We start from the raw sequence: 19,701 nt of genomic DNA on the forward strand, positions 1-19,701 counted from the left end.
GCCTCTGAATCAGCCCTGGGGGCAAGTGTCTCAAGTTCTTTGAGACAGGCGACCTGCTTACCTATCCTCAGACGTCCTGTAATGAACTGTAGACGTTAGTAGGGGGTTTTCCTCACCTGGGCGTGAGAGTTGGGTGCGTTACACACGGAGGTGAAACTCTGAGATCAGGGGTTCCTACTGGCGTGGTCTAGCAGAGGAATGAAGACGCTCTGGAGGCAGAGCGGCAGGACAAAGCTTTTCAGGATAGAAAGGAGTTGTCAGCTGCTTCAGATGCAGCCAGGCAGGAGTGCCTGGGGTCCCCCGATGCTGTTGGTGTGAGGCCCATGTCATAGGCCACTGAGATTACTTCCAAGGTCTCCCTTTTCCCTCCCCAGACCAGTGTGAAAGGTCTTTGTTTTCACGGTTGTAACCCACCTTCCATCCACACCCACCTCCAGATTTGTGCGGCCTGGAGGGGCAAAGTCTCGCTCCATCTTGGCTGGGGAGATATCAAGGGGATGCCTCCCTCCTATGTGTTCTCTTAGGGAGGAAGGCCAGAAGTAGTACATCTAACGAGAAGCAACCAGATCACCAGGGCCAGATGGTGTCTTCAGGGTGAATCTGAGAACCACTGGCCAAAGGGGTCTGCAAGACACTGGGCATTGGGTTCACAGAAGCCGGTTCAGAGAGAGAGAGAGTCCAAAAGGGAGGCGACACTGCCCTGGGAAGCCGTGTTTCCTGGCCCAGTGTCCTGCTTCTATCTCCTCATGTGGAAGCTGCCCATTCTTACTCATTCTGCTGAGATTTGAAGTTTTTTTGTTTGTTTCTGCTGTTGGAATTGGAATAGTTTGAGGTTCACCATGGTCATTCCAATCACAAAGTTATGTTCTAGCCATTCCCGTTCTAAAATTGGAACCTGTGTACAGCAGAGTGACTCTTTTGAGGAACCTGGGAGGGAGGGGGTAGGAGGACCAGCCCCCCTTCACAGACGAAGACCCTGAAGCACAACTGAGCTGCTCAGATCATCCAGTGAGCGGTGGAGCCCTGAACTAGTGACTCTTAGAATGATTAACTAGTTGATTTTTTTTCTTAAGCTATTGATTAGTTTTCAAAACACATACTTACATGTTTGGGACTACTCTATGCACACACTCACTTCTCCCAAATTCTTATGGAAACACTTTCCATTATTCTGGGAAGAGAGGGAACTGAATTCCTGTGCTCCACTGCATTTGGAGCTGCGGCCCCAGGACCAGATTCACAGGGGACCGTGAATGCTGTTTCCCAGTTATTACCATCCTGCTCCCCACCCTCGCTGCTCACCCCTCCCTCCACCTCGAAGGGCCTGCAGAAGCTACCTCACTGTCAGCTGGTCCCCAACACACTCTCAGTCCTTTCTCTCCCATCCCCTCAGCCCTGTGCTCTTGGTTCCCTACCCTTGGGTCTGGGGACTTGGTTATATGATGCCATGCTTCTAATTTGAGGCAAAAAAAAAAGTGTCCTGAGAGGGTGCATGGCAGTGTGTCAGGGGTACTTGGTCATCTGGATGCATAGGGTGCACCTTCCTGGAGTGTCATGTTTCTGGAAAGGTTTTTGTGAGGGGTGCTGGAGGGTAGGTAATTTACCTGTTCTAACAATCTTTTCCACGTGAGAGTGTATAAGAGGCAGTGCAGAAGGTTAACATAAAATGCTGCAAAGTGGCAGCTTCGGCTTCTAATCCCAGGTTTCCTCCGAGCAGGGCTTTGCATTGGGGTGTTGGGGAGGGTGGCAATGGGAACCGATCTAGGACAGGAAGAGAAGGAACAGGTCAGCACAAGGCCCAAGTCCAGGCAGGGACACAGGGCGAGCCACACAGCCTGGTGGCCTAGAGGCCAACACCTGGGCCCAGACTCAGTTGCACTTCTCACAATGGGGGAATGTTGATCTGAAGGGTTTTCCTTTCAGGATTAAAGGGAATAATCCATGCAGCCGACAGCACTTGGCCCGGAGGTGAGCTGCATTCCCAGGCCCCGTTACCAGCATCAGGGGCTGAGGGCTCCCCAAGGAGCCAGGGCAGCATTGGCTTTCCTTTTTGTATTTCCAGACCTTTTTGTATTTCCAGAAACGAGCTGGGAGAGGGAGTGAGCATGAAATATCAAGTGTGCCCTGAGGGCTGAGGGATGGTGAGTTGCAGCTAAGGGTCAGCGAAAGGCCAAGAGCTCCTGGCTGGTGAGCAAGAGGAGGGCACATGTGCCCCAGCAGGGGCCCAAGGAAAACTCACAAAGCGCCATCAGAGGTGGCTGGCCCTTCCTTGGCGCTTTCCCTGGGCATGTTAGCGCTTGCAAAACAGGAGCTCTCGTCTCAGTTATGTTTACTTTTGGTGGATATTCAATAGGAAAAAAGTGAATCATTTCACATATTCTATCAGCAGACAAAAGCTTTCAAACAATGGGGAACGTAGAGTGAAATGATGGGACTGACCACTTCCTTAAGCTGATGTGGCCATTCTGGTGTATTACATACTCACATTTCGTGAATTTGCATGCACCTGGATTAAAAACAAAAACAAACAAACAAACAAAAACCACAGCCCGACCAGCATGGCTCAGTGGTTGAGCGTGGACCTATGAACCAGAGGTCACAGTTCAAGTCCCAGTCAGGGCACGGGATTCCCGGGTTGTGGGCTCGATCCCCAGTGTGGGGCATGCAGGAGGCAGCCGACCAGTGATTTTCTCTCATCATTGATGTTTCTCTCTCTCTCTTCCTCTCCCTACCAGTCTGAAATCAATAAAATATATATATATATTTTTAAAAGAACAAAATAACAACACAACAGAATCTCAGTCCTAAAAGAGTGCGTGGAAGGCCAGTGCTGTGCAGAAGGGAGCGTTCCTGTTGAGTGAATGCAATATAAAACCAGGCTCCCCAGGTAAGGAGGGAGGAGCAGCAGGGAGGTGGAGCTAGGCTAGGTTCCCTTCCCCCACCTCCCCGGCTCTGAGAATAGCTCTCTTTGTTGAGCGAATACACCTGAGGTGAGCCTTCTCTCCCTCCATTCCACTCCAATTTGCTGGTCAGGTAAGTCTTTCCAGGTGCCCCAGTGGGAATCTAACGTCCAGCGTTCACTCACCGACTCCCACACGAAATCAAAGCTTAGCCCGGGTCCTTTCACTGAGAAGAAAGGGAAATGGACACTGCCCTCTGAGGTGCCAGACCGAGCCCGCATGGAAATGTTTCTGTTCCTCAGACACAAAACCATTTATTTTTGGTCCGTTTCAGTATTTACAGCAGTCAGTGCATATGTAACACATTTCAATCCACACGAATAGTTCCCAATTGTGGGAGCAAATTAATCTTTTACAAGCTCCTCAGCAGCGAGGCTAGAAGATAAACAGTAGGTGAAACAGCACGCGCTCCCCTGTGCGTGAACCTTCCTATTACAATAAACTCCCACATTGCAGCTCCCCACATCCAGTCGCCCGCCACTCTCTCTGCTCATGAGGCAGCCCAAGCTGCCCCCTGCCACCGCTGACCTGCTGGGGGAGTTCTCTGATCAGCCACCCGGGTGGGGACATGCTGCCATTTTCAGTTTGCAAGGAAGAGCCTGCAGATCTGCTTCCTGGAAGACAGACATTGCTGACTTGTCGGCCTCCAGGATGCAGAAAACATCCATTTCAGCGCCGCGCCTCAGAGGTGGAAACACCTGCCACTTCCTTTCTCAGCTGCAATTAACATGCTGCATCTCAGCATTGATTGACTCCGAGCTGCCTAACACAGCCAAATCAAGGTTTAAACGAGAGAGTAGATCCTGATATTATTTTTCACAGTTTTAGAAACACGAACTTATTTGTGTTTTTATTGCCAAAGCAGCGCTACAAGAGTTGGGGCTGCAAGTCTTTATGCTTAAGATGAATGTGAGTAGAATAGGTTGATGCTTTTAATAAAAAATAGTTCTGTATCTTTGTATTTATTTGGGAATGGTACTTGTTTATGTTTGTATTATTTTGTGTGTGGGCAGAGTGGAGGAAAAATATTCTTTCTGTATCCCGGCACCTAGCACAAGGCAGCAGAACCCCGATGGGTATTTGGAGAATGTTTCTTAAACAAATAGATAAATAAACGAGTGGTTTGGGAGAGCAAGCTTAAGAACCATCCTCTTGGTCCATCTTACGAAAAATTCTGAACTTAAGACTATCATGAGTTCAGCCAGTGTGGCTCAGTTGAGCATTGACCTATGAACCAGGAGGTCATGGTTCGATTCCCGGTCGGGGTACATGCCTGGTTTGCAGGTTCAATGTCTGGTAGGAAGCAGCTGATCAATGATTCTCTCATCATTGATGTTTCTATCTCTCCCTTTCTCTCTGAAATTAATGAAAAAATATACATATATTTTTTAAAAAAGACTATCATGAGCCTTTGGTTTAGCTTAGAAGCTGTGTGAGACTATGAAACAGGACCTGAGGCTGGCTGGGGCTTTGCGTCTCACTCAGAGTCCTACATTGCTTAGCTTTGATCACAAGTGATCTTTCAGGGGACAGTGAGGGCCGTGTCTGTTTTCATCATAACCTTACTCATACTGCATACAAAGAAACTGTCTTCAAAATGTACACTATTATACATTTTGAGGGTCTAAGAACGGTCTCTATTGTGAATAAGAAATGGAATCACTTAAAATACTTTAACAGCCACAATGTTTGCGTCCTTTTGGGAATGATTACTGAAATAGTTTCTCTGTACTGGTAAAACGGAAGGCCAGTGCAAGGATGAGATTTATGCTTTAACTTGGCCAGATAAGACAGAGTCTTAAACCACAGAGTACAGTCTTTGGAAGAAAAAGTGAACAAATTGCTTCTCTCATCTATTAACAGAATACTAGAGCCAAGAACTACCTTTTTTTCTTGGCCTTCTTAGGAGAATCTTTCTTTTAGATGGAAATAGAACAAATTTAAATAAGTGGCAGTTAATTCTTTTGTACAATGACAACCCAGACACTATACATTTGAGCATCATCTGTCAAATGTATGCAAGTATCCAAAGTGCACTTGTATATAACTGACAGAAAAGTCTGGGCTTGAATATGTCTACACATTCTAGAATGAAAACTGAAGTTATATATCTCCTTCTTAAAATAGTTAATATTCTTGCACATCCATAGTCTTACCTCCAAATGCCTGGTGGCTGGAAATATTAGTTTGACTAGCTCCATAAATCTTTAATACTACATAACTCTCTGCCCCAAACATCTGAGCTATTTGTACTAGTATATTAAATAGCTTATGTACCAACATCTTAGTGAAAATAGGTCTTCTCCAAATTATAGGAAAACCAGAATTATGAGGAAATCATATTAGCAATTTCCACCAAATAAATAAAATAGATAAATAGCCATAAGAGACACAGTTTTCATAGATAAATAGATAGGTAGATAGGTGCCTATCCATGTTTCCTAATATTAGAATTCAGGCACTAAAAGACTTGATTCTGAAAGAAAGGAGAAGGGGGGAAAACCCTACAACGTTAGGAGTTTGATATACCATGGAAACAATGTGTTTTAATATGACTCAAAACATTGGCTGACTCAGGAAATCCAGTTATACTTCTTATTTCTGGCTTGTCGGTTGGCCAGGTCCATGTATATAGACAGCATCTCAAACAGAAGTGGTTCGTGGCTCAACTCAAATTGAGGGAAGTTAGGTCTCCAGTCAGAGCTGACTATTGCAAAGCACCTTTTGTCCAATGACACATTTAAACACTTGCAGAAACGAGAAAGGCCAAACATACAGCAACAAAGGGTTCTCCAGTCCGCCTCTTGTCAATGACAGAGTGAATCTTCAAAGAATCCCATCGAGGGAGAACAATCAAATACTTTATGACAACAGATTACCATTTGAAATCTTTTCTTTGGTTCCATATGAACCATCAAAATATCCCAGGAATTCTACATCAGTGCACAAACTCCATCTCTCAGCTTTCCTTGTACAGTACATTGAAAATGTCATTACGGAATCCATGACCCAGCTTGGGATTCGGTAAATGGGGTCACTGCACTCAGCTGCACCTTGAAGTCAGAAGTGGTTCTGACCTTGTCCCATAGGTTCCTGGGCAACCCTGGCGGCGTCTCAGAGCCACTTCTCTGTTTCGGACCCAAGAAGACCACCACTGGGACAGGTACCTTGCCTTGGATCACCAGTGTGTGCATTTTTATGGCAGCACCAATCTCACCCATAGTTTTATCAACAAATGAAGGCGTTTCCCTTTGCTATTCCCAACAGTTTTTTTTAAAAAAAATATCCATTTTCTAAAAACGCTTTCCAGTATGTCCCAGGGACCATAAGGACAGTGCTTTGAGAATAAAAAGCCTTTTGAAGCCAATAGTACTTGGTGAAAACTAGTGATCCTGCTAGTACAAAGTTAAAGTTTTATTTCCTTTCTTTTTAAATAAAAGTAAGGTTCAAATGTTCTATTAAACTCTCATTGCTTATGTGTATTATATCAAGGCTTATAAATACACCTGGTAAATTAAATCCACCCTGGATTGAATTAACACCTGCTCTGTGAGTTATTTGCTTTATGTAATCAGTAATCTCAAGGTTTCTCCTCTTTCGATGGAAACACAATTTAAATATTAACCTAATCTTTAAACTACTGCTGCCTCCTTCTGACATTTGGGAACCAGTCATCCATGCAAAAAGAGAGAAAAAAGGGCAAATATGGATATATTCATGAAAAGGCAGCTTCTTAAAAAATCTTAAGATGTGCAACTCAATGCACTGGGCAGATACATGGTAAAAAGCAGAAGGAAAGTCCATCTGTGTCATCTTCTAGGGTAAACAATGCTGGTCACCTGCCAAGGTCACCTCCAGTCAGAGAGATCTGCTGAGGTTGACTGCCCATTTCAAAAGCGTCTTTGTATTTTCTTCACTATAATCTCTGGAAGGATCTGGGGCAGCTGTAGCACGTGAGAGAATTTCAATTTTTGAAAACATATTGCCGTATGGTATAACTCAAGTCGCAGGTCTGACAAATGCTGCCACAGGAAGTAGGAGTGTGTGAGGCGTGCGGGGCAGGATCCAGTCCTTGGCTGGCTCCCAGGGCGAGGGCCCTGCTCACGTCCTGCTCAGCTGACAGCCCCTGGAGAATATGAAGCTTTCAAAGCGCTGGTCTTCAGCCTTTTCCCTGATGCGCTGTTCCTCTAAGGAATCCACAAGTCGGTCCCTCTGCTCAATCACTTGCATCATCTCAGCGAATATTTCTCGCTCCTCATTTAGATCGTTCTCATCTTTCTGGCTCTCTAAAGAAAGAGAAAAAACAAACATCGGATCTCAGGTAAGATTTGGCCCCAGGAGAGCTCCTGGCCTCTGCATTCTTGATTGTCCTGGACTTGTGCTGCCCTTTAATTTCCATGGAGAAAACAAGGAAAAGAATTGAACACCAGGGAACTGCCCTCGAAGCCACAGATTAGAAAGGTGGGTGCTTTGTGCTGCGGGCAGCTCACTTTCCAACTTGAGACTATATATAAAGTGACGGGGAGAACCCCTTTGTGAGAAAAAGAAGTTAATACCAGCCAAGCCCTACCAAGGCCTCCCCCTCCCCTCTTCTGCACAAAAAAATATCCACAAACAACAAAATGTCTGTTCTCCCTAAACATGTCTGAGCTACAGCAAGCAGAGTTTCTAAGCAGACTGTCTGCACCCGTGGCCAGTGCTTCAATTATGGGAATCCTTTTTCAATTTGTAGCTAATGACGAACCGTAGCCCTTTGGGTAGAGACCAGGCGGAAGCACAGTGAGGCACAGCTGGCCAATAGGAGGATGTGACTGCTCTTCCCCTTAGCCTTTCGGAGCACGTGACCCGCTTCCTACATAGCCTGAAATAGCCATTTGCCTGGGGGAGATAATATTGTTACAGGGAAAGGGTAAGAGACAGGTACTGCAGTCATGCCTTTCTGACATTCAAAACAGGACTTTAAAGCCAAATTTAAGTCTTGTCAGCCAGATCATTGCCTTGGGAGACTTCATACATTCCTGTAGCCCCTTCCGTTTAATACATCAGGAGCCAGGTGAGCCCCGTCCCAGAGCGGAGAAGGGCCGTCTTCCCTCACATCAGGCTTGGTTCTGGGTTGGGCCAGGACGAAGGTATAGATGACAACAGGGAGATAAAGAAGCACCATTCCCTTCTCAGTCCATGTTTTATGGGCCGGTGAGAACTCTGCCTGTGTTCCAGTCTCTCCATTCTGTTACCTTAGAACCCCCAAGGGGGCAGGAAATGTATCATTTGATGGGAACACTGGAGGCCCAAGGACTTTGCCTCATGTCTTGTTTGGAACGCTGGGAAGAGCCAGCCAGAGGGCACCCTATGTATACACAGGCAGTGCTTTGTGGTTGGGCAGCGAAGTAGGGAGTGAGTGTGACTCCCCCAATCTTGATCTAATGTGTGTGGCATGTGTGGAGCCTAGAAGTGCTCACTTGCCCCAGAGCTGCCAAAGGGAGCTGGCCCCTGGGCTCCCCCCAGGATGAGGGTGAAGTGGCCCCAAAGTGGTGAACCTTGGCCAAGCTGAAGGGAGGCTGCTCTGAGAGGCTGGTGAGCCAGGGAACACCCTGAGGCTCCAAGCTCGCCCAGACCAGGGCAGGCTGTGGATTAGCCAGCCACACACCTTAGCTGCAAATGCTGGCAGAGAGAGTGGCAGCCCGATGACAGCGGGCAGCTGCGAGGGGAATTCATGACCCAGTGCAACCCACCCAGGTTCCTAACGCCCAAAACTCACCCAAACCGGCCTCTCCCCATTACCTGGCAGGCACCTTGGGGAGAAAAGCAGAAGGAAGGGGTGGCCATCTGCAAGATCGACCATTTTCATCCCAAAGAGACTGAGCATTTCCTACAGGAACTGTTTAAAATATTGTATCAGACTAAGTTTACCAGAGAAGGAGATATAAAGTTCTTTTTTTTCTTCTTGCTAATTAGTGGGATGAAGCTTCTGTGGGAGATGAACTCAGGTACAGACAAAATGAAGAAGCTGCATATTTTTTTTTGAATACCCGAGAGGGGTGAGAAAATGTATGACCATCAGTCCTCAGTAAGAATTGTTTTAAAAAAGAATTGAAGGTTGGCTAATGGAGTCTTTGGTGGTATTTATTTGACCATACCTGAAACAGAGTGAATTAAAATCGGTATCAGATGTGTGAATCAGACCTCAGTTTTACACTATGGTTTGTTAATTAAGTATATTCCAGTTCAGTGCTCCTTATTTGATAATCAACTCAGTAAAAATTTTAAATTTCTCTCAATTTTGGCTTCATTTAAGCCCTTTCTGACAATCCAAGGCGATGTATACCACTTTCATCTGTCCCATAGAGTGCAGCTCTGTAAAGATATTGTTAGAAATAGAACTCTTGCTATAAAGAAACAGTCTACAAGTCAATACTAACAGGAGACCCTGAGTCTGTGGTGATCTGTTCTTTAATTTCAGCCCTATCATTTATCTTGAGCATGCTTGTTAAGTTCTCAGACTCAGACTTCTAATCTGTAAAATGGGGGTGAAATACTGAAATAAAAATATTCATGATGATGTCTAATAGTTACTAAGTGCTTGCCCTGTACCCATAGGTAGGCGCAATGTTCTGTCCATGAGGTATAAAGGAATTATTTGACTTGTTCTTTTAGATCTATGGTAAGAAAGCCATGCATGGGTCGGGCCCCACAAGCACACAGTGCAAAATAGAGTGAACGTGCCCAGATGCCTGGAGTCAATGAATGTATAAATCAGTATATCGTGTCACTTGCGTTTACTTCAATTCTCTGTCCTTCGTGGTGAAAATAATTTCCTCACATACGATGTCCTGGCCCGGCCATGCTTGGGAAGGATGTTTCCTTTACCGCCCCCTAAGTGGTCCCCAAACCCTGTGTCGTGGCGCTCATCTCACTGTACCACAATTCCTGGACGGGGTGTTGGTCTCCACAGAGAGACCACAGGTCACAGTGGATCGCCTCCATGTGCCAGTCACACACTGGATCCTCCATAAATATTTGCTAAAGGAATGAATGGGTAAGGGAACATATGTGTGAATAAATGGCTTTGTTCCTATTCACACTTGGGGTGGAGCAAAGTGCTGCTCTCCCAGCCTGAGTGAATGAAGCCGGATGGGGACTGCTGTGCTGCGTGCGGGGGGTGGGCAGAGGGAAGGCTGGCTTTGTGCTCCCCTCTGTCTCCCAGGAAGGGGGCCCTCCCCTCTGAGATTTGCAGCATGCTCTGCTCAGGTGTCTTTCTGAGGGGAATTGTCTTTAACAAGGACCGTACTCACCCTCCTTGAGCATTTTCTCTCTTAATTTCTGCTCCAGTCTGCTTTGATGATCTTCTAATTCTAGCTCTTGGGCCCTGCGGATGAGAGAGCATTCAAACCTTATAAATACTAGAGATTTGTGTAGACGCACTGACAAATAAGCCCACTGACAGTAACTACTGCATTCTTCTTCCCTCTTAAAGCTGGACTATCTCTAAACTGGACGTTTTGCTGCTGCCAGTCACTGAAGGTGCCGAGAGGGTTGCTGAGATGTGCTGGGCTCAGGAGATGGTGGGAGGGACTGAAGGGTGCGATGCGACCTCCGTGGGCTTTAGGAAGGTCATGCAGGCGACCCTTTACTGAAGGGTCATGAGGAAATGTCTAGAATAGTCCAGGGGGAAGCAAGGACAATCTTACCCTCTTTTGAGGGTAACATGACTTCAAGGATCACCTATAACTGCTCCCAACTCTGATTGTGGTGGACAGGAAAGGGAGAAAGCAGAAACAGGAGACATTTCATCCAGGTGGAGGCAACAAAACTCAGACAGCCATCTGGTTGTAGGAGCTGGGGAAAGAAGAGTCAGTGGGCCCTGGGCAGGTAGCTCAGTTGGTTAGAGCGTTGTCCGGATACACCAAGGTTGTGGGTTCAACCCCTAGTCAGGGCACATACAAGAATCAACCAATGAATGCATTGATAAGTGGAACAACAAATTGATGTTTCCCTCTCACTCTCATCGATGTTTCTATTTCTCTATCCCTATCCCTTCCTCTCAAATCAATAAAATAAAAAGTATACATTAAAAAAGAGGTGGGTCCATCATATTTTTGTGACTATATAGGTAAGCATGTCTAATTCTGGAGTTTGGTTCATGTCATGGGTTGAAAAATGGCCCCCAAAAGATATGTCCACGTCCTAACCCCTGGAACCAGTGAATGTGACCTTATTTGAAAAACGTTTTGGCAGATGTAATATATGTAGTTAAGTTAAGGACCTTGAGATGAGAATATTCTGGATTATCCCAGTGGACCCTAAGTCCACTGACAAGTATCCTTACAAATGAAGAGGACAACACAGACACCCAGAGAAGGCCACGTGAAGACAGAGGCAGAGAGTGGAGTGATGCAGCCACAAGCCAAGAGATTAGACAGGCAGAGGGAGCACAGCCCTGCTAACATCTTGAGTCAGACTTTCCTCTTCCAGAGCAGTGAGGGAATACATTTCTGTTGTTGTAAGTTTGCGGTAATTAGTTACTTTGGCCCTAGGAAAGTAATACAGATAGCAAGCTCACCTGGGCTCTCATATTTGGCCAAGCCATTATCAGTAATAAAGGTGATCTTTTTCTCACTCATTCATGGATAATAAAGACCATTACAAACTTTTGAACAATAATAGATACAGAGGCAGAGCTGCCTCAAACTGATTGTCAAACTGCAGTGGGAAGGCCAGAGAGAGTTGGGGGGCAGGAGGGAGGGGAGTAAGAGATCAACCGAAGGACTTGTATGCATGCATATAAGCATAACTAATGGACATAAGACACTGGGGGGTAAGGGAGGGTAGGGGTTTGTCAAGGGCGGGGGGGAAAAAAGGACACTTATGTAATACCCTTTGTAATACTTTAAGCGAAAAATTAAAAAAATAAATAAATAAATAAAGGTGATCTTTTGAAGTTTCATCTAGTGGCTTGGTAGTCTTATTTCTCACCTGGTCCAGAACCCAGCCAAGGGAGAGGAACAGAATGTATCAGGAATCTTAAAAGATAGCTCCCCCCTCCTCCAATTACCTCTCAGGATTGGGGTGAAAATAAAAGGAAACAGCATAAGTGAAAGCACCCAGTACAACATGTGGCACTTAATTGCTTTACATTAATGTTACTCTCTCTCCAGAATGGTGACAGGTAGAGATCTTCAACTTTGTCAGAGTGTGTTGATATCCATCTCTACTTTCTTTTTTAAAAAAGCTGTTTAAGAATATTTTTTATTTATTTCTGAGAGGAAGGGGGAGAGAGAGAGAGAGAGAGAGAGAGAGAGAGAGAGAGAGAGACATCACTGATGAGAGAGAATCATTGACTGGCTGCCTCCTGCACCCTCCACACCAGGGATGGAGCCTGCAACCTAGGCATGTGCCCTGACTGGGAATCAAACTGTTACCTCCTGGTTCATAGATCAACGCTCAACCCCTGAGCCATACCGGCCTGGCCCATCTCTACTTTCTGATCCTCAAACCAGGCTGCCGGCCCTTATTTAGAGAAGACAGCCAGACATCTCAGCCCTTCAACCCGCTAAGGCCGTAGGAAGTGCCCAGGCTGCTCTCGCCAAGCCTCTCTTGTGGTTCACGCTCAGAGGCCAGAGACATGCTTCCCCGTTGCAGGTGTGTGTTTGCAGGTGGGTCCCTTTGGCCTGGGCCGCAGGGATGGGTTGAAAATACTTTTTCCAAATGCCCCCCAGCTCCAGCCCCATTACCTGAAATCTATTTTAGCTACAGGACTTCACAGACAGAATAGATAACTGAAGATTCTCTGCACTAATGCCAGCATGATATGCAAGACATCAAGTATCAATTTGCCTCAATCACAATTCTGCATGCACAAGAAGAAAAAAACCCCAGGACTGCCACCTAGGACGGTGAGCCACCCCACTCCCGCCCCGAGTTGCGTTTAGGCCTCGCTGCTATCCGTGTTGCCTTACTTACATGATCAGTAGCTCCGACTCATATCGCATTAATTTATTCTTCTCCAGAACCAGCTTAAACCATTCCTGCAAAAGCTGTGCTTCATCCTGTGTGCCTGAATCTGCTTAAGAAATCAACGACAAATGGGTCAGATTGGCGCTTCTCTCCACCTGATCAAACTGTTTTGGAGCTGCTTTAGTGGACCATGTTTGTAGCAAAAAGAGCTCAGCAGGCAGCAGTCCCCCGATGGCCTGTTGATGCCTCCAGGTCAGGGACATGAAAAATAAAACCCACCTGTGAATGCTCTAGGGGAGGTCTCCTTTCACATTTAGGACATGAATACTTCAGTTCCAAGGTCATATACCCTTGATAATGTCCTGTCACAAATGACCTTTCTGCCTACTTATATGTTCTCAGTACAACTTCTATATGTTTGTGCATCACATCCTTCTCCGAAGAAAACCCGGATAACCCTGCTGGTTTGTGGGGCGCGGCTACAGTGTTTTGGACAGGTTCAAGCCTTGGACTGAGGAGAGGGCACAGTCCTCTCATTGCCACGTGCAAGTCCCAGCTTGGAGGGCAGAGCCCACTCAGCACAATTATAGCCAAGAGCTATAGTTGTAAGCTTGAACCTATGGTCAGAACACGTGGCCCCACGTGCCCGAGTGATGTGGGCTTGATAGGTGCATGTAGTTGAGTGGGATTGAAACCCACGAGAATGTTGTAAACATCTTGATCACACCCTTACTTTGCCTCGTGGCATCTGCTATAAAATAAAGACACGGCTTGTGGGTGCAGGCGCTGTCCATCAGAGGAGCAGCGTCCCACCGAGACCCAGCTTTCATTCTCTTGTCTGTCTTTTCTAAGCCTTTCACCACCCCAACTCAGGGTCACTGAACCAGGCTGAGCTGGCATGGCACATAAGGCGCCCTGGGGCTGAGTATGCCATGGCCGTGCCAGCTCACCACACTGGTTACTGTCTCCTTCTCCTCCAACATCAAATGCCCACTGAGTGCCCAGGTGGGGTGTGGCTTCCTTCATGGGGCAGAGAAGCTCATACCACATTTGGTCATAAAGGAGTGGTAATTGGCATTTAGATTTTTGGCAAAAGAAAAGGCAAATGAATAATGTTATTAGCTTTGAGATTCATAGAGAAAAAGTTATATCCATATAATCTTATAACTTAGATTACAATCTTTATAGCCATATATTCTTATAACTTAGATTATGATTAAGCATTGACCCTTTGAACCAGGAGGTTGCAGTTTGATTCCTGGTCAGGGTGCATGCCTGGATTGCAGGCTCAATCCCCAGTGTGGGGTGTTCAGGAGGCAGCTGATCAATGATTCTCTCTCATAATTGATGTTTCTGTCTCTCTCTCTCCCTCTCTGAAATCAATAAAAATATATTTTTAAAGATGAATTCCCTTATCTCACTGTCTCCTTTTGTTAATAAGGAAAATGGGGTCCAGAGAGATGTATATGCAATGCTCTAAATTATATATTTAGTTAATGTGCAAACTGGTGCTACAATGCAGCTCTTAACTTCTGCTGAATTCATTCATTCATTCATTCATTCATTTATGAAATAGGTGTTGGGTAGTGCCTTACGTACTTGGGATACAGTGATAGGCAACCCATCAAGGGACCGTTCTCAACCTTCTATAGACTCTCAATGCATCCAATTGGTATCATCCAGCCCACATTCCTATGTCTTGTCTGATAGGAAACTTTGGTAACAGTCATTTCCTGAAATCAAGCTTCCCAATGTGGGCCATGTCCATCGGCACCTTGCAACTCCACTCAGAAAAGGACATGACATTTGTTTTTCATGGCTTCTTAGTAAACACCAGTGGTTCCTTAGTAATCTCTAAATGTCTTTCTAAATAGTCACAATTTTAAAAATGATCCTACCTAGAATTTTGACAGGGATCAGAATTCATGTTTCTTTCCCAGGTGGAAAGTAGAAAATGTGCTCATCTCTAGGTCTTTTGGCTCTGCAAGGCTTCCTGAGTTTTCAAAGACTGAGGTTACATCTGCAAGTGTTTTCAACACCAGAGGGTTAATACGGTTCATTCAACAAATTCTGATTGAATAATGCCACATCCAAGCCTCTATGTATGTATCATCTTACACCGGGACTTAGAAATCTGAGTTCATTGCTCTCCCTTTTTTCTCACCTGTCCAGATTCAATTTCCTCTTCTAGATGGTTGTTTAACATTTCTAGATTGAGGACCATTTGCCTCGATAAAGAAAACAGGAAAGCTGAGAGTTGAGAATCCTGCTTTTCCCCATCGTGTGACATGATACCATCTGCCTCAGCACAGGATCTGTTCTCTCCTTGTTCCCAATCCAAAAGAAACAGCGCTATTTTGCCGTCTTCAGTGTATTTTTTGTTGTTGCTTTTCAGATTCAGCCTCTTTGCTGCATTATACCCTCAGGCTCCAGCCAGACTTTTATCCTGGATTTCATGTCCCTTTTCCAATCTTCCTTATGTGTCCTTCTAAAATCTGGCCCACTAGAGAGTCCCCTGTGCAGTCCCACTAATTTCTTTTTTTTTTTTTTTGGTTAATATATATATGTTAATCCTCACCCGAGGGTATTTTTCCATTGATTTTTTAGAGAGTGTGGAAGGGAGAGGGAGGGACAGAGAGAAACATCAATGTGAGAGAGACACATTGATTGGTTGCCTCCTGCACACACCCCGACCAGGTTCGGGGGAACCTGTAATCAAGGTACATGCCCTTGACCAGAATTGAACCCAGGACTCTTCAGGCCACAGGCCGATACTCTATCCACTGAGCAAAACTGGCTAGGGCTCCACTGATTTCTATTGGTGCTGTTCTCCACAAACACAGGTTAAACTGAATCAATTTAATTTTTTTTCCAATGGAGTAATTTGTAATTTTATAGCCTACAGTTCATTTCTTCAGAGGCTTCCTTTCCTCCGTAGTCAAAAACCCCTCTAAGGGATCTTCGAATGTGGACTCATGTGCAGATTCCCAGGAAATCTGCCTTTCCAAAGACTCGGGTCCAGAGGATTGGGCCTTGCCCATACTGGCCTTGCTCTCGACTCTAAGGATGCACCGAGACTTTGCTCCACGATCTCCATCGACTCACTGCCTCCCATCAGAAAACTTCCTATGGGTCCTGGTGAAGCCTGGACCAGCGTTGCCCTCACTGCCGATGCAGCGGAGCGAAGTGGCAGAGGGCCTGGGCTTGAAGATCCAGCGGACCTGGCTCAGCCACTTACCCAATGTGTGACCTTGGGCAAGCAGCCTCACATCTCTCCCCCTCTGTGTCTTCCGGTGAAAAACAGGGATGATCGTAGTACCTGCCTCCTAATTAGTTATGGGGATTAGGTGAGATGATGCATGTAAAGTGCTTACCATGGGGGTTGGCACATAGTAAACAGCCAATAAACTGTCCCATTGCTGGTAGTACCTGCTGTTTCTTCCAGTGTCGACTTCTATATAGTTTCCTGTGGGTTGTTTTCAGTTCACCTTTAAAAGTCAGCTAGAGTGCAATCCCTGACTTGGTTATACATGCCTAAACTTTGCCTTGTGACTTCACTTGAGGTTAATAAAAACTCTTAACAAATTTTTATTATTTTTGGCCCCATGTAAATGAGGTCAGAAGGCTGCTGGCTCATCAGCACCTGCTCGGGAGGATGCCAGTGCTCTGCCTGCAGGGATCATTGGCTCAGGCACGTCTCCATCTGTGGCTGCTGTGGGACTGGAAGCCTAAGGCAGGGGTGCGAGGCCTGTGTCTGGGAACCAGGGCGCAGCTGGAATGGTGCTGCCGGAGGGTGCGCAGCCCTGGCTCTGTGTAGATAGCTCGGCCACCTACCCCTGACTGCCTCCTCTACCACCGGCTGGTCTTCATTCGCTCACGTGTACTGTACTCATATCAAGCCTTTTCCTAGACAGACTGCAAGGTTTCCACTTGCTCGGGTGGAGCAAAGTAATCAAAACTCAACACAACTTTTTTTAATGGAGTTATATTTTGTGCTTTCAAAATATATTTTTATTGATTTCAGAGAGGAAGGGAGAGGGAGAGAGAGATAGGAACATCAATGATGAGAGAGAATCACTGATCAGCTGCCTCCTGCACACCCTACAATGGGGATCAAGCCCGCAACCCAGACATGTGCTTTTGACAATTGAACCTGAGGCCCTTCGGTCCACAGGCCAATGCTCTATCCACTGAGCCAAACCAGCTAGATCTGGAGTTATTTAAATTGACCCACTTTTCCCTAAGTGAGCTCTAAAAACTACAAAGCAAGTTTGGTTACTCCCTACTGAAGTTGGCTGATTACCCTCCACATTCAAGTTCAAGTCACCTAGCTGGACAACACTTCGTCCCTGCTTCCAGTAGAGGGACTGGCACTTATGGTCAGTAACTTTTCCCCAGTGAATAATAACAATACACGAACAATCTAGTCTTTAAAGTCATGGGTTTTTAACCATTTTCTTTTGTTGGTAATGCTGAATACTTCTCTGACTGTGTGCTGGCGTGTCATTTTTTCCAGGTTGGGTCTTGTTTAAATGCTGCCTGATTTTCAACTCTCTGATTCTTCAGACGTGATTTCCTGCCTCCATAGAATCTGTGAGAATCCTCGTCTGGTGTTTGCTGCACTTCTGTGTCTTCCACATCCTCACGATGATCTGGGCATGAAGGGCAGTAGCGTAATTGCAGCCAGAACCCTGTGTCACTGTGCAGGCGTCTCCCCCGGAATGGCTGGGGTGCAGCCTCTGCCTCTCCTTGCTGGCCTCTGGTCGGCTCTTAGCTCCTGTGCTCATCCCAGCCTATTTCATTTAAATCTCTAGCCAGGCTTTCTGTACCCAGCGCTCCTGGTATCCTGACCTCCCACAGGTGCCTTACACATGTTGGTGACGATCCAGAACACTGCACTGTGGGTGTGGCCTGGTTCAGTCTTGACCAAGCCAGGATGCTGGAAGGAAGCCCTCAATTCCATTCCGGGAGCCAGAGGCTGCAGTTAAAAAACAAAAGATCTAGTGTCCTTCCTTTTTAAACACTTTTTTGTATGTTTGTTTTGTTTTGCTTTTGGCTACATATCTATTCATTATAAATAAAGTTTTTCTTGCTTTAGAATTTTATTGAAATGATGTTATACTAGTATATGTAGTCTTTTAAAACATGCTTGTTTTAAAATTCCATATTATGTTTCTAAAATGCATCCATGTTGCCATTCATTTTCCCTGTTGTGTATACAGTCTTCGGTTGTATATGCCAGGGCTAGCTATGCCACAATTGACCCATTTCCCTATTAATGGATGTCAAGGTCATTCTTAGTGTTTTGCTATTGTAAATGATGCTGCAGTGAAAGGTTCTTGTTCGAGTTTTCTGGCCCATGTAGGCAAGTGTATCTTTGAAATACACACTCAGGAATGAAATTCTTAGTAAGGTATGCAAATGTTCAGCTCCACAGCACGAGGCCAAATTGTTTTCCAAAGAGTTGTGACTCTTTTCATTTCCACCAACATTGAATAAAAGGTCATTTTGTTCTGTCCTTACCAAATACTTAGTATTGTCACATTTTTACAAGTGTTGATAATTCAATAGTTTAAAATAGTTTCTCATTGTAGTCTTAATTTGCATATTCCTAATTATTCATGAATATTTTACTGTGAAATGTATATTTATATAATTTGCTTATCTTTACATTGAGTTGTTTGCCTATTTCTTACTGATTTATAAAAGTTCTTTACATATTCTAGAATATTGATTTTTTTGGTTATATTTGTTGCCAATATATTTTCCAAATTAGTGGATTGTCTTTTCCTTTATAGCGTTATATTCCAACTTGATTCTTATTAACTTTTCAGTTTAATTATTCATATTAAAGTCTTTAACTTGTATGAAACGTTTGCTTGTATGATGTAAGGTAAGACTCAATTTCATTTTTCCTGTACGTGGAGCCAGTGGTCCCTGATTCACCTCTTTCCTGTGACCTGCAATGCTACAGCAGGCTCACGTTGGGTTTTCACGGATGTTCAGGCCTTCAGGTGGCTTTCTGAAAAGTACTGACATGGGCTTCATAAAGGTGCACATTTTTTGTTGGATTGAATCTTAGGTATTTTTTTTGCTAATATTAGTGATATCTTCTTTGTTATTGCATTTTCTAACTGCTTGATGCTGAGATATAGAAATGCAATCCCTTTTTAAATTTTGATCTTATATTTAATCACCATCATATAGAATCTTATTTTTAATAATTTATGTGTACATTCTTTTGGGTTTTCCATGTGAGTAATTTTATCATCTGAAAAATAAAAACAGAAAAAAATGTTTCTTCCCTTCCAAGCCATAGGACATTTTTCCCTTGTCTTCCTCTGCTGGCTAGGGTCTCCTGTACAGTGTTGAATAGAAGAGATGATGGTAGGCACCCTTCTCTTATTGCCGATTTTTAAAGAAACATTTCTAATATTTTACCATTCAACAATGATGCTTGCTTTATGGTTTTGGATGGTATCTTTCAAATTAAGAATGTTCTATCTTGTTGTATGCCTTTTTGCTAGAAGTTTTTATCCCAAATGAGTATTAGTTTTTGTCAAATGATGTTTTCTTCTTCTATTAAAAAGACCATATGGTTTTCCTCTTTAATTTGTTAATATGGTGATTGTTGAATCACCCTTAGATTGCAAATTTTGAAATTAGATTACATGTTCATTTGTTCATTCTATTCTTTTATCTTTTTAAATCTTTACTATACTGGGGTTATGTCTGCCCTTTTCATTCCTAATTTATTTATTTCTGTCTTCTTATTTTTTAAATCAAT

The 19,701-nt window shown here is 44.6% G+C and overlaps 1 protein-coding gene and 1 long non-coding RNA gene across 10 annotated transcripts in view; one reads left to right on the plus strand and one right to left on the minus strand.

Annotated features, from left to right (window-relative positions):
• The window catches only part of LOC139017202 (uncharacterized), a 425,767-nt gene that overhangs the window by 247,540 nt on the left and 158,526 nt on the right, over window positions 1-19,701 (plus strand). The window lies entirely within an intron of this gene.
• MICAL2 (microtubule associated monooxygenase, calponin and LIM domain containing 2) overlaps window positions 3,230-19,701 on the minus strand; it is a 207,781-nt gene continuing 191,309 nt past the window's right edge. For 8 of the 9 annotated variants that reach the window (XM_070425266.1, XM_070425263.1, XM_070425264.1 and 5 more), the window contains 3 exons: window positions 12,921-13,023; window positions 10,253-10,326; window positions 3,230-7,246 (listed from right to left, as the gene is read on the minus strand). In XM_070425266.1, the coding sequence (XP_070281367.1) occupies window positions 7,062-7,246; window positions 10,253-10,326; window positions 12,921-13,023 (362 nt within the window). In that variant the 3' untranslated portion in view covers window positions 3,230-7,061. The remainder of the gene's footprint in view (window positions 7,247-10,252; window positions 10,327-12,920; window positions 13,024-19,701) is intronic. The other variant, XM_070425268.1, reaches the window with a different exon arrangement.

This window comes from Myotis yumanensis, unplaced genomic scaffold (genome assembly GCF_028538775.1).
Source record: "Myotis yumanensis isolate MYYU_CA2020_CCGP unplaced genomic scaffold, mMyoYum1.0.hap1 SCAF_10, whole genome shotgun sequence".
Taxonomy (NCBI): Eukaryota; Metazoa; Chordata; class Mammalia; order Chiroptera; family Vespertilionidae; genus Myotis; species Myotis yumanensis.